General features: G+C 43.1%; 2 protein-coding genes across 2 annotated transcripts; one reads left to right on the top strand and one right to left on the bottom strand.

Moving 5' to 3' along the window:
- Positions 1 to 411: 411 nt before the first annotated feature.
- On the bottom strand, positions 412 to 7,538 carry LOC135369932 (uncharacterized). Its single transcript, XM_064603529.1, has 10 exons — positions 7,336 to 7,538; positions 7,007 to 7,124; positions 6,448 to 6,636; positions 5,639 to 5,809; positions 4,930 to 5,114; positions 4,570 to 4,770; positions 4,168 to 4,379; positions 2,925 to 3,200; positions 1,896 to 2,240; positions 412 to 1,027 (listed from the first exon to the last, which is right to left on the bottom strand). Exons 1-10 carry the CDS (start codon positions 7,404 to 7,406, stop codon positions 876 to 878), a joined length of 1,920 nt encoding a protein of 639 aa, XP_064459599.1. The 5' UTR covers positions 7,407 to 7,538; the 3' UTR covers positions 412 to 875.
- Positions 7,539 to 7,711: 173 nt separating this feature from the next.
- Positions 7,712 to 14,564, top strand: LOC135369933 (4-hydroxybutyrate coenzyme A transferase-like). The gene is made up of 8 exons (XM_064603530.1): positions 7,712 to 8,031; positions 9,467 to 9,619; positions 10,387 to 10,626; positions 11,549 to 11,737; positions 11,821 to 12,036; positions 12,119 to 12,256; positions 12,921 to 13,049; positions 13,828 to 14,564. Exons 1-8 carry the CDS (start codon positions 7,845 to 7,847, stop codon positions 14,010 to 14,012), a joined length of 1,437 nt encoding a protein of 478 aa, XP_064459600.1. The 5' UTR covers positions 7,712 to 7,844; the 3' UTR covers positions 14,013 to 14,564.
- The last annotated feature ends 1 nt before the right edge of the window (position 14,565 follows it).

Below are 14,565 nucleotides of genomic sequence, written 5' to 3' on the forward strand. Positions count from 1 at the left end.
AAATCCGATTTTTGATTTTTACTCCCGAGACGTGTCTGGTAATGCACAGTAACTTGTTTGACACGAAATACAGTTTTATATCGCAGTTTGTACCAAACCAGTACGTTAGTGTGAGCAACTGGGCCAGATTTCTTCCCAAATTTAGCATACTGCAAGATTTTCCACCCAAAATTCACATGAATTTAGAGCATATGCTTATTTACCCGATTTTTACCCCCCTCAAATTTGGGAAAAAAATATTTCCCGAAAACCTCCGGCTCATGTGGTATTTATTTTCGCTAGGCTTCTCACTGAATTTTTAATGCCTTCCTGAAACACTTTTCTTGTACAGTGTTAGAAGACATGCCAAGCTGGTGTAGAGCAAAGTCTGAGTATGTAATGAACAGTGATGGAAATTTTAATAGCACAGCAAAAACTTGCGTTAAGATTTATTTGACATTCAATAAAATCACATCCCATATTTGTTGCAATTATCATCGTCGATCCATCGTAATATAAAATTGAGGCAGTGTACTTTTCACGAGAGTAAAATATCTCTTACACGCTATATCACAAACAAAATTGTTGTATGCTTCCTCCAAAAACAGCCCTAACCCTTCCAAATGTACACTCTGAATGAAACTGAACAGAAAACACAACTATGTACATAACATAATAGATACATTTTCTCGTTTTTCTTATCAACACACAGTCTTATCCTTCAACTATCTCTTCAACAAGATGGCAGTGTTTAATGCCGTGCATGGTGGTGGATGCATGGCGTCTTTCGTACAATTCCACCGAGATACTGTTCCGTTCACTACTGTCATGGTGGGCAGATTGAGGTAATCAAGTATCGCAGAATTAAAAGAGAAAACAAAACTGGCATTTTACATTTAGAAAAACTTGTCGAGAAACTGCCATAACCAAGCTGGCCAAGTTGTGGGCTCGATCATGAAGTATGTGAACAATAAAATATTGGTGACGACACTGAACGACATGAACAAGTTTTGCCATAAAAATCTTCTGGACTTGTTGCTGGGAGAACCTACAAAAAAAGAAGCAGATACTGATGGACTGCAGACCCTTTCTAATCACCATCTGACAAAGATTCAGCCTGGACAGCCAGACAAGGATCTTCCGTAGAGCGATAAAGTGCGTCAAAGTACTCTAAAACTACAGTAACCTCACGTTAACTCCAAGTCATAACAACCGCCAAAATATATTTGAGGTAAGCGGAGTCAAGATGCTTCACACAAAGCATCGAACGATCCTCACCGCAGCTGCACTCAAACCGCTGCGGAATTTTCCGCGTCGCACTGCTTTCCAGTCTTTACCGTCTTTTGACAGACGTGGTCAGCGAACGTCCGCGATCCGCGCTGCGGAACTACCAGCACGAGAGGATGAAAGGATTGCGGAGCTGGGAGCGGAGGGATCGTCGAGGAAGGAGGCACGTTTCCGCGCGCTTCGATGACAAATTTTCGAGGTATCCGAACTCGGACCCAAAATACTTCGAGATAAGCGGCGAAAAATGCACGGCAATGCCATTGCCATGCCGTGGGATAACCTTTGAGTTATCCCATATATCGAGATATTCAAGTTCGAGATAACGAGAGATTACTATATGCTTAGAGCTAAAGCTAATAGTGAACCTGAAGTGGCCTATGCCCCTGCCAGATAAGATGCAATGTGAAACATAGAGACAGAGATAAAAAGCGAGCTACATTACACACAGCGACCCTAAATTTCTTCTTGCACACATCGTTCTCTCACATCATCTTTCCCATAATCATCTCCGACACACTCACCATGGTTTTGGCGCTCTATGGCCTTTGTTGCCTTTGTGCCATTAAACACATAATCAATCAATCAATCAATCAACATCGTTCGGTGACAAGTCCGAACCCGACACTCACCTTGACGACCCAAAGTCACCGAAGATACTGCCCTCGACCGCTCGCCACAGGTATCCTGACTCACTGACGAATGAGCGTAGCTCCGCTGATGAGGCGAAGAGCGTAGCTGCGCTGAGGCACCGGAAGCTATCTGACGCTGGTCGTCCGGTGTGGAACGTGAACACCATCCACTTCTCCGCTGAGGGACCGCGGTGAAGGCAGAGTGTCCGAATCCGAGGAACGGCTTGTTTTTCGTCGCCGAGTAGAAGTTCTGGGGTTCTGCCCGGCTCTTCAGGTTGAGCCAGACGTTTCCCGCGTGTTCGGGGTTTCCAAACGACTGGAAGCTTTCAAATGTGGTTTTCCTCGCTAGAGAAAAGAAAAATCGCAGTGGCAATGTTGGTGGTAGCAGATGCAGCAGGGACATGATAGGGCAACAGCACAATGTACAGAAACGTGCGATTAAAAACCAACGTCATGGGAGCAAAAACAAAAAAACAAAAAAAAAAAACAACAACTGTTGCTGAAAACAGATATACGATACATTTACAAAACCAAGTTGTGTGTCCAAGTTGTGACAACAAGTTGTCACACAGTCAAAATCAAATAAAAAATGTAAATAAATAATAAATGTAAATAAATGTCAAATAAAAAATGTCACAGTAAAAATAAACTCAAAGTCAAAGTTGTCAGACACTCGTTCTTTTCGGGTTTTGTGTGTGTTTCGAAAATCTCTCTGTCAAAGGTCGGGTTTATTTTAGGAGCTGTAAACGAGGTAAAATTGGGTGATATTTAATTTATTTATTTCCACATTGAGTGCCCAACAGCTCAATGTGGAAATAAATAAATATCGCATAATTTTACCTTATTTACAGCTCCTAAAATAAACCAGACTTTTGACAGAGATTTTCGAAACACACACAACTCAAAAAGAAACAAGTGTCTGACAACTTCTTGTCACAACTTTGTTTCTGAGATGGAAAATGCCAGCTGTCGATTTTTAAGAAAGAAGAAACTCTAGAAATTCTGTCGCTTTCGTAAGAGACCACTCACATGGTAAAGCAGTGTGGAAACTGGCTGTCGAACCGGTCTGTGAAGGGGGTGGTGTAAGAACGCCGTACGCCTGCTTCACGCCCCAGTTGATCTGTGGCGTGCCCCCCGACAGTCCTCCGCCCACGACCCATGCTCCTCCAACCATCCAGGACTCCTTGGTTGAAGATGAAGAGAGTCGAGAGAGTTTAGGGGGCCACAGCAACGGCGCCCCCTCGTCCTTTTCGACACTCGTCCGGCTGGATAGGTACGACCGACCGCTGACATCAGAGCGGTGACCTGTGGCAAAGAGAAATAAAAAAAAATCAATCAATCAATAAATACAGGGTGTTTCACCTTGAGCAATAAAAAATTCTATCTGGCGCCGTACTCGCCGGAGGATTGCGGGACTTTCGACAATTACCTTCTGAAAACTTTTGCCACCATTGAAGAAGGCTTTGGACAATTTTTAATTGCGGGAAATTTATTTATTTTTTCAACTGAACCTTGAAAATTGCCAAGCGAACCTCACTTTTTTTTTACAGAAATATGAAGTCCTCCACAGATAACCGCTGACCCAACAAGGACTATGCACAGTATCGCGAGAGAAATAGTCTAAAAAAATTTGTAAAAATTTCGCTTGATTGTCGCAAAAAAGAGGGCACGGAAGGTGCTGAGAGAGGAGGAAGTGTGCCCACCTCTTGGTTTACCTTTCTCTCCCCTGCTTTGACCTTGATGCTGGTGACAATCGTCTTATCACAAAGAAGGCAAAACAAATGAAGGCGAGACACTTCCTCCTCTAGAACCACATTTCGCGCCCGCTTCTTTGCGAAAATCAATCAATCAATCAATAAATTTCTACTAATTTTTTCCGACTGTTTCTGTTGCAATACTGTGCATAGTTTTTGTGTGGTCTGCGGTTCTCTGTGGAGGACTTCATATTTCTGTAAACAAAAAATTGAGGTTCGCTTGGCAATTTTCAAAACTTAATTGAAAAATAAATTTCTCGCAATTAAAAATTGCCCGAAGCCTTCCTCAACGGCGGCAAAAGTTTTCAGAAATTTAATTGCCGAAAGTTCCACAATCCTCTGGCGAGTGCATTGCCAGTTAGAATTTTTTATCACTTTAGGTGAAACACCCTGCATAAGTACAAATATAACCGGAAATAAACTGGATGCAACAGAACAAAATGCAACCGCAGCGCAGAGATTCCCAAGCTTTTCTCGACCATAGCAAAGTAATGTTGAACATGAAGAAACCCACTTACTAGAATGTTTAGCAGATTCTGGCGATATGTGAAATCCTCCCATCATCTCGTGCAGCGTCGATTTCTTTTCTGTCCTCTCTGTTTGTTTACACGACATGGCTGACTCTGTACAATTTCTACTGCTGACTGACTTTGAATCAGCAGCTTGGTTGAGACCGAACTTCTCCCCAAGGACAGGTTGACTTGTCATTCTAGTGCTTGTCGTGAGTTTTCTGCAAGCAGTGAGAAGAAATTAGTAAAAAAAAAACTTTCACGCGACAACAGGTTAGTGCAACTCTTTCTGTCAATGCAAGAAGAGAACAGTCTCCGGTTGAAATATCCGCGGCTCAAAATCACCGGACTAGACGGATCGCCGAAACTTTTCCGATGCATGGCGTCAGGTTTGCACGGTAGCAATCTCACCTAACTTCCGAAATTCTTCCGCGCTTCAACCGCAGTGCACACAGGACTACACGGGCGACTGCAAAGAGGGCGGCAGCTCCGATCACTAGTGCCTGGAGCCTCCGCATCTGTTCCAACTCCATGGCTGTTGATATGCAGGGAAGGCTCAGGAGGTGAGAAATGAACCAGAACCAGCAGAGCAAAAGGTCCACGGGGCCAAACCTTAGAAGATAGATAGATGGAGCGAAGAAAAATAACGTTGTTTGAAGAATAAATCGTTGAACTGCCATCGTTCTTATCTTCAACATCCTTTCTTTTTTAACCAGAGCAATTCACGACAGATGATAAATGTGACAGAAACGGTACTCAAAACATACTCACTGCTCTCTGCCAGCGAGCAGCACTGAGCCGAGCGAGAGCGCGGTACCGGACACTTTCATCAAGAACGGGGAGACGATCGCGAGGTGTATCTTCTGAAACAGTCCCAGGAGCAACAACGATGCTACAAAGGAACTCAGGCACCCGGTCATTAGCATCAAGCTAAATCCCAGGCGACCTCTCGTGCTCTGAAAGTAATACGTGAAATAAAAAAAAGGTAATTCTTTCGTCCATCCATGGCCATCTCTGTTACACATTCAAATTAAGCCGTAACAAACTGTGTATAGCCAACTTGGGTAGAGAAAAATGTAGTCAGCTTTTTTTGTTTTGACCGAATCGAAAGCTATTTCGACCAATCTGCAGTGAAATACAGTTACAAAACAGGAAGAAGAAGAAGAAGAAGGAGAAGAAAAAAAAAGCCGCAGCGGAGTTTGTATTACAAAGTATCAGAAAATGCACCAGCCAGGGCAAACTCGACGACTTGTCCTTCATTTGGAGAACTGTCTGAATCCGTCTCTAGGCGGAGCAAGAAACGGTGCTCCGCCGCGGATTAAAGTTATCTGAAACTTCCCCCAAAGCACGCAAATCCTATCTGGATTGACTAGTGAAACGCGCATTCCGCCGGATCAAAGAGTGTTGTTCCAGATAAACGAGTGATTAGTGATATGATATGTCACAGTTTCATGTCTGTAAGGGCCTCGGTGAACCTCACATGAGTCTGTAGAAGGCTTCCCGAAGCGAGCCAGAAGTTCCGCAGCTGAGGCCACAGGAAGGAGTCCTGTTCGGTCAACCTCCGCTGCACGTATAAGCTGCATTCGTGGCACATTCCGTACACACGTTCTAGATGTGTCTTGTACGCGTCCACTTCGCTCTCGTAGTTTTCCTGCAATAATAATTATAATAAAATAATAATAACAACAGTAAAAACAGTTTTTTCCCGCACAATATTGCCGACTGAAACAACTCTGAAGCTCCAAAATAACGCATCTCATAGATATAGTAAGACACGCTCATTACAGGTGATAAAAACAGTGTAGAACGTGAAGAAAAACACTGTGCAAGTTTCCGGCGATGCAGAATGAAAAAAATAACAAAGACGGTTGAGAGCATCAACTGTTTACCGCATACACATTAAAGATAAGACTTCCATTAAAGATAAGACAAGTGGTGAAGGATATATCAAAAAGCAAGTCACATGGTACAAGAAAAAAAAAGGGTGAGGGTGAAGAGAAATACAAACAAATGCAATACAAATATAAACAAAAGCAAAATGCAATCAATAGGAGGTGGCTGGACCTTGTCTGTCTGACCTTGTGAGACTTGTGTTTTTATATATCCTTCACCACTTGTAACAGGTCCTATCGCAGTTGATGCTCTTAACCGTCTTTGTTATTTGTGATAAAAACAACAGAGAGAGAGAGAAAAAAAAAAAGCGCGATAACTGGTTTTATACGTGCCTGCAAGAAAAAAAAGAAAATAATGTGCTAGGCTCTAGAGAATACAGAGTCACAGGCTCCTCACTTCTTTGAGAGGCTCGAAGTTTGCAAGCAGTCGGATTTTAACCAGCTGATTGTAATTGCAGGTAGGGCAGAGTCCATTTTCCGACTCCAGGTGTAGTCCGTCGGAGCAGCTGTCGTAGTGGCCTCCAGCGCAGGCAAAGTTGAGGCTCTCGTCATATTGAGAGGGAATTGGTTTGTTGTAATCGCCGTCCTGGAAGATAGCAGCGCCTCTTTTTTTAGTCTTTTGCATGTGGAGCATCAGAATTGTAATGGTAAAGCATATTGCAAAAAAAAAGAAGAAAAAGAAAAGAAGAAAGAAAGCAAAGTCAGTAGCGTAGCCAGAAAAACGTTTTGGAAGGGGTTCTATGAGAACTTTACATGAGGGAGAGGATTTACTCTCGTTTTCCCTCACCCAAATGCAAGCCATTGGGATCTGTGATTGGCTGAACAAAAGAGGTGCCCAATCACAACCCATTCTCTCAGGCTTCCGCCGTTCCAAAACGTAATTTTTGACTGACTGATTATAAAAAAATGGGGAATTCTGAAATGCTGCAGTGATATTGATCAGTATGAAATATTACCTCTTGAAATCCGTTGTACTGTTCGCATTCTGGACAATCCCAACAATTGATATTTCCGTAAGGAACAACAGTTTTCTTTCCACAAAACCAACATTTCACAGTCACAGAGAAGTAGGGTCTGAAATTTAAACACAATATAAGTGAAAAATTTTATGCACATGACAGGACAGACGCACAATACTGAGGCGTGGAAGAGTTTTAAACAGGAACTCCACGGCTGAGCAACGAATAAAGATATCAATATGATACGATATTGATATCGCCATCATGGCCATCATAAACACAAGATGAATGAAACACGTGCTCAGGGAGCAACGACCGACACTTACCTTACTTTATTATATGTCACTAAAAGAAGAGGTACGCTTACTGTCGCGATGGCCGCCACTATAATGAGCATAGCAGACGACAACCAACAAAGAAGCGGACGAAAGGTGTGCGGTAATGCAGAAAAACTGGAAAAAAATTGATCATGTAAAACTGGCGCGCCAAGAAAGACTGCTAACGCCCTTGAAGTTATTTCCTGAACGCGTCGATAGATGTCACCGCATGAACAAATAAAAACTCATTAACTGGCAAGATTGTATTGTTAGCGTACACATGGTGTGTACACCAGTATTTAAAAAGAAGCGTAGTAGATCAGGAAATAATAAAAATATTATGGCATAACGTAACGCACGCACAGTGGCATATGGCATACGTCATACGTCACTTCCAGCAAGCACTAGACCGAAAAGGAGAGTGTCTTGCTCTTGCGGTGTTTGTTTTACGGTGAACAGAACACACAGCTTGTAAATTCTTGCGGTGCAAGAAATTCTTTTCACAGCTGGGCATAACAATGGTTCTTCGGTACAGATCACTGACCCTGTGTAAAAGGATAGTGGGAGCGAAATCTCTGGTGAAACATGAACTCAAAGTGCCCTCGCAACGCACGTATTACAGTTACTGCAATGAGCCCTTCCAGCCCCTTAACCGAGACCCCGCGTGGGTGAGCGCCGATGAAGCTGTCAGCGTTATCAAATCCGGTAAGAATATATCCCAAAAATATTGTAAAAATTGCAGAAAGTCCGTCAAATCCGAAGACTGCGCAGCACCTGCTCGTGCAGGTTCTTCGCGCATCGCTTGCTTTAAAAGTTGCCCTGTATTTTAGCTGTCTACTTGGTGTGATCGTCTGCGTCTTTACCCCGAGCTCATGGTCATGTATTCGAAAAGACACTGTACTTTACGTTGGAGAAAGTTTCTGTGATGAAGCGGTTCTACAGCTAACGATTTGTATCAATGCATAATTCATGAGCTGTCGTGTTGCATAGTTTTGTCTTTTCTTCTTTTTCTTTTTTATGTGCTGTATGGTTTCTTGCGAGCAAGCCTCATCCCCTTTTTCTTTCGAGTACACGCATTAATAAATGATCGTAAAATCAATTGTGACTTTTGGAGCAGTACAGAAGTCCAGCTTGTTGACTGATAATCGTATGGAAGGAGGCTATACGCTCTGTTGGGTTGTCATATTGTCAATACGACAGATTGTATCAATCCTTGACTCTAATCTTTCGAAGAGGCAATACCGCATTGATTGATTATGTTCCGGGGGGGTGATGGGTGTTTTCCGTCTACCGAACTGAACACGATCGTATATGGCCTTGGATCCAGCTTGGTTCTCACTTGCGTAAAATGTAGAGGATTGGCAAAGATCCCTGTTTCTCTTACGTAGTATAAGGAGTAAAATTAGTTACCTCGGTTCTCGTTTAAAATTAACTTAAGCGAGCAAGACTAACAAAAGTTATGTTGCAAGCTGCTTAAAACACTCAATACGTTGAGCAGGCAGTTATGAACCCAGTCGCCGGACACGGCTCAACGCTCAACCCCAACCTTTACCAACGCGGAATTCTCACTCCTTCAGAGCTAAACATAGATTGCAGAAAATTTCTGACGTCAATCTAGGAGGCCGACGGGTAGATATACGTGCCGAAAAGAAAGAATACCGCCTTAGTTCCATCGGCACGCGATAAAAAGGCCGTTATAATGCGATGAAAACTTTTAGGATCTCCCACCTGACACTCACATGTCGACTGCAACTTATGTTGTTGGACCGGTCGCAGATAACGGGTCACTGATACCGCGCGCAGGTCGCGAAGCGCATGACTGATAAAAACCTGTTTTGGTTTACGGAGATAACTGATAATAATTTCGACCGCGCAGCACACGTTTGCATATCAGTTTTCTTGTTTCTCCACCGGAGCGAAAGTATTTTCATGATTGGCTGACGCACTTGTACTTTCAGATTAAATATTCAATTTTTATTTTAAAAAGCTAAAAATCAATAGTACTGCACAGTAGGCAGATGGCAAAGTAAGGAACTGCTTTGATAAAAAATTCTCTTGGAAAGTTCAATGGAAGAGCTACACAAAAAATTTGTACACCCAGAATCAGGCAATGAAGGCTAACAACTTTTTCTTTCAAAAGGTGACACGGTGTTTCTGCATGGAGCGGCAGCCACACCCCGTGGGATCATTCCTGCCATGGTTGCCCATGGAAAGACCAAAGGACTCAAGAACGTCACGGTCTGCCACATTCACACAGAGGGACCCGCTGAATACAACAACCCAGATTGTGCAGGTACTTCAATGTTTCGTGTACTCCAAACACTACTTCACATAAGTTCCTGGCGTCATTCTCGATAAAGTTACTGCTGGAGTTGACAAGTACCAGCGAAGGGGGGGAAAAAAAAAGCTTGCACATGTACATTTCCATCAAAGTGGGTCACAGTATGTATGCTAGAGCCTTGCTGCCACTGTCAGCACTTGGGAAAGGACATAACAAGGTGATGACGTCGCTGTGACAGCTAGAACAACCCACGTGTGGGAAGGACTGTGTCTTTAAGACAGATTGTGATCTTAAATTTTTCTTTTTTGACTGTTCATTTCAAGAGCGTAGTAACGAATTGAGCAAGAGTTAAATTTCATGTAAATAAAATGTTCATTTTTCTTTGGCATTATGTGGTAAATGGGAAGGTTTAGTGATGATGGCTAATGAACGTTCATTCATTGGCATCATGTAATTGAATAATTGATGTAACCAAATCAAATTATCACACAGGAAAGCACAAGGTTCGCGGCACTGCAGGAGTGCGATAGATTGTGCAGTAAATTTTTTATGCTGTTAGTATCAGTACAATCATTCAACACACAAAAATGCATTTAGTCAAGTACTTGTTTTTTTTTCAGAGTTCTTACGACATTAAAAAATGTAGAGCATATTTGTGTGTCGTAATTATAGCTCAATTTAATTTGTGGAACCAGTTACGCGAGTCTTTTTCAATGTTTTTCAGTCCCCTCGGCACAAGCGTGCAAACAAGTACGCATTCATATTTGTGCCCTTTACAGGTATCTTCCGCAGCATGTCCTTCTTCACCGGCGCAAACTGCAGGGAACCCATCAATGCTGGGAGGGCAGATTTCGTGCCAATCTTCCTGGGCGAAATCCCACTGGTGTTTCACCGGGGCATTGTCCCGGTGGACGTCGCCATCGTGCAGGTCACACCGCCGGACATCCACGGCTACTGCAGCTTGGGCACGAGCATAGACTGTGCGCGGGCTGCTCTGACCCAAGCCAAGTACATCATAGGTAGGGTCCAGACATTTCAGATTAATCTCGTACGACGGCGACATTCGTCGAGATCTGTTTTAGGGATGGGCCAATCGAATCCACCAATCTATTTTTAATTAATTATAATTAATTTAAATTATTTACATTAATTATAATTAATTAATAAAATTGGTGCCTCTGAAGTCTGCCAAAGGCCCGGGCCCGGCAGCGCACTGAAACCCCACAGCATAAAGCTCAGACGTTACAAGTTTAAAAGTAACACGGTTTTGCTTTTGATTGTTTCATAGTTTTAGCAACATTTTAAATAGATTACGCATAGGAAGAAGTATATGGATATATGCTTTCTCCTGAAAGTGAGCTGTTGTTTAATTTGTTTGATTAAACAAAGATATCAGATTCTGCTTCCAAACACTTTTCAGTATAGGTGTTTTTTTATTCCGCGGCTTTTCAAAGTCCTTTTTTACGAAAGACTGCGTAAGATTCGTGGATTCACAGAACCTTCCTTGGATTCGGATTAAGGCAATTCTTGATTCGTCCCATCTCTAATCTATTCGATTGATTGATTGATTATTTAAAAGAAAACCAGGGAGAAATCTATTCGATATCTGTTTGACCGAAATCCCTCCAATATCTCGCACTGCAGGGATGTCAACGTCTTTCAAATCTCTCTCAATAGCTTCTAAAATAAAACAAAATAATGCAGGAAATCTTTTTTTTCACGAGTGAAATGTCTTGTTTTTAATGGGGTAAGTTACCGTATTTTCTCAAATCTATTTTACAAAATCCCGAGTTCAGGGTACACGAATTTGGAAAAAAGGAAACGGGGATTGGGAGGTAGTATAACTGTTGAAAAAAAAAAAAAAAAGGGGTATCTTATTTTCGAGAAACTACGGTACTTTGTTGACATGCTCTTGTGTATACGCCGATTATGTCGTTGCAGGCCAAGTGAACGAAAACATGCCTCGCACATGGGGTGACGGAAACATCCACATGTCACACTTCGACGCGCTCGTCAAGGCGGACATGCCTCTGCCCGAGCATAAGCCGTCGAAGCTCACAGACGTTGAAACCAGCATCGGCAAACACATCGCCGAGAACCTGGTCGACAACGGCGCCACGCTTCAGTTGGGTGAGGAGGTCGTGCTCGGCAAAGTTTACGACAAATTTCTTTGAATGCTGGACATACGACGGGTGTTCGCCGGACGTTTCCAGGCATTGGCTCAATTCCGGACGCCGTCCTGTCTCAGCTCAAGGGCCACAAGGACCTGGGTATCCACTCCGAAATGTTCAGCGACGGCGTCGTGGAGCTGGTGGAACACGGGTGCATAACAAACAACAAGAAAAACATCGAGAGGGGAAAAACTGTTGGCAGCTTCTGCATTGGCACCAAGCGGCTCTTTGATTTCATGAACTGCAACGCCAGTCTTGGTGGGTGCTTCTTGCTTCTGCTTGTAAAGTGTCTTTTGTAAGCCTGTGTGTGTTTGAACTGCCACCCCTTCCTTCTTTTCAGTCATGCTCGATGTGGGCTACGTCAACAACCCGCAGATCATCTGTCAGAACCCCAAGGTGACCGCCATAAACTCCTGCGTCGAGGTGGATATCACGGGGCAGGTGGTCTCGGACTCTATTGGGCCCAGGATTTACTCTGGTGAGTGTCGCTGCTATTTTTGTACTCCAAACAGTGCCTCACTTTGCCTCAGTTTAGGCAACGTCATCAGAACTCGTGTGTACAGCCTGAAGGTTTCGGGAAATATTTCTTTCTAAATTCGGGGGGGTAAAAATCGGGTAAATAAATGTGTGCTCTAAATTCATGCGAATTCGGGTGGGAAAAACTTCCAGTATGTTAAATTCGGGGGGAAAAAATCTGGCTCAGTTACTCAAACTAACTGTACTGGTTTGGTACAAAGGGTGATGTAACTGCGTTTGCTGTGGAACAGGTTAGTGTGCGTTCCTACGGACGTCTCAATGACGGCAATTCGCCGGGTAAAAATCGGGAGTAAACACTGTGTGATGTTAAAAAAAAAAAAAAAGAGAAGGGTTACGGACCCATTTCTAAAAGTGCTTAAAATCTTGAAGGAAGTGAACACACAAGTGCTCTGTCTTCCTTTTCTTGCCCATTTTTAGAGCCTTTAATGCGAACACATTAAAAAAAAAAAAAAAAAAAGTATTCACACAGCCTCGCATTGAAGGGCTGAGCCCTGGAATACTTTCCAACATAAAACCCGAAAACACAAGGGTGTAGGTATTAAATGATTGTAAGGTGTAGAAGCTCTATCAGTATGGAACAATACAGCGTGCCTTCTCTCACTCAGGGTTTGGAGGTCAGCTTGACTTCCTAAGAGGTGCAGCCATTGGCAAAGATGGGAAGGGCAAGCCCATTCTTGCCATGCCTTCCACGACGGCCAAGGGAGTCAGCAAGATATCGATCTACATCAAGGAAGGTGAGTTTTCGCAGACAAATAGTCCTCCTACAAATCTGGCCAGACTCAATTTATTCATTTACATACCCCAAGGGCCCTGGCGGAACAATGTAAGGGCCCCCTTGTGCCCGTATAAGTGTGTGGGGGATGCTCTATTTGGATAATAGGTGCCCATATCGTCAATGCGTGTCCTTCTGAGGTCCGCTTCAGATCTGATACCAGGGGAACTGTGGAAACGTGCTGAACTTTGTGCCCGGTATCATAGTATGGTTAGGGCCTGACTTTTTAGGGTTAAACCCGTATCCGCCCGATATTTACCCCCCGAACGAAGTCTGTAAAATTCGGGTTTAACCCGAATCTACCCGAAAACATCAGGGTCGCGTGGCACACTCATAAGCGTGCATTAAAATAAAGTTTGATAACATTGCTAAACATTAGCTCCATGTTAAGACAAATTTTTATGAAACAAATAAAAATCACCCGAATGCACCCGAATTCCTGACGACAGAATATGCCGTAAAGGGATTTAACCCGAATACACCCGAATTTTCAAATGAAAAATATCACCCGATTTTTACCCCCCGAATTTGGCCAAAAATAAAACCCGAAAAAGTCAGGCCCTAAGTATGGTGTGCACTAAAACATCCCGGCGCATATTGCATTGGTGAACTTGCAACATAATGATAAAGTGCTAAAGGACAAGGACAGAGCAGAGAAGACAGGACAAGCACTAATCCTGTCCTTGTTCCTTAGCACAATTGCCCCATTGCTTTTCCACAACGTACGATTCCCTTTCCAGGAGCTGGAGTTGTGACAACACGTGGTCACATCCACTACCTTGTCACAGAGTATGGCATAGCCTCTCTATTTGGCAAGAGCATTCGTCAACGTGCACACGCTCTCATCAACATTGCACATCCCAACCATCGAGAAACCCTCGAGAAGCAAGCCTTCGAACGCCTGAAGTGCATGCCTTCCCCATGAGCATGTCCGCTACTGCCAGGGATTTTTTTTTCTTTCGTGGCACTTATATTTCAAAGTATCGAATGTAATGACACAAATGATTCTACGTTTGCCCCCACTTGTTAACCACCCGGTTGCTTTAGGTTGTGGGAATTTGAAAGGCATCGAGACTTCAAAAGTCTTAGGGGTTGCCGGGTTCACATTTTTCCACGTACACTACAAGGATAGGGTGTAATTTTTTTGTACTTACTAGGGCTTGTGACGAAGTGGGTGAAAAAATGTGCATTTCAAAGTCATCCTGGGTATGTGGTATACACAGATTGGGTGTTAAAAATTTTTCAAAATAAAGACTGATAAGAGATTTTGGATAATGATATGGCTTAAAATCTTGAAAAACGAAACACTGCCCGTGTGGAAGACAGAACTAGCATTTCTTGCTCAATAAAACCTGTTTTGTATTGACACTGGTACAAATAAAAGCTAGTAATGTGTCAACAATGTATGCACACCACTATGCCCACTTACACCTTGCCCATTTCTGCTACCACCAAAATAAAGGTATTTTTAGAACGAC

The sequence above is a fragment of the Ornithodoros turicata genome, chromosome 10, assembly GCF_037126465.1.
Source record: "Ornithodoros turicata isolate Travis chromosome 10, ASM3712646v1, whole genome shotgun sequence".
Classification (NCBI taxonomy): Eukaryota; Metazoa; Arthropoda; class Arachnida; order Ixodida; family Argasidae; genus Ornithodoros; species Ornithodoros turicata.

Excerpts from the sequence above, each read along its gene's own strand:
- LOC135369932 (XM_064603529.1), bottom strand. The coding sequence starts at position 7,406 with ATGCTCATTATAGTGGCGGCCATCGCGACAGTAAGCGTACCTCTTCTT. Across the intron at positions 4,771-4,929 it reads CTGCTCGCTGGCAGAGAGCA|GTTTGGCCCCGTGGACCTTT; the intron begins GTGAGTATGTTT and ends CTATCTTCTAAG. Across the intron at positions 1,028-1,895 it reads GGTGACTTTGGGTCGTCAAG|GTTCTCCCAGCAACAAGTCC; the intron begins GTGAGTGTCGGG and ends CTTTTTTTGTAG.
- LOC135369933 (XM_064603530.1), top strand. The coding sequence starts at position 7,845 with ATGGTTCTTCGGTACAGATCACTGACCCTGTGTAAAAGGATAGTGGGA. Across the intron at positions 10,627-11,548 it reads CCAAGCCAAGTACATCATAG|GCCAAGTGAACGAAAACATG; the intron begins GTAGGGTCCAGA and ends ATGTCGTTGCAG. Across the intron at positions 12,257-12,920 it reads TGGGCCCAGGATTTACTCTG|GGTTTGGAGGTCAGCTTGAC; the intron begins GTGAGTGTCGCT and ends TCTCTCACTCAG.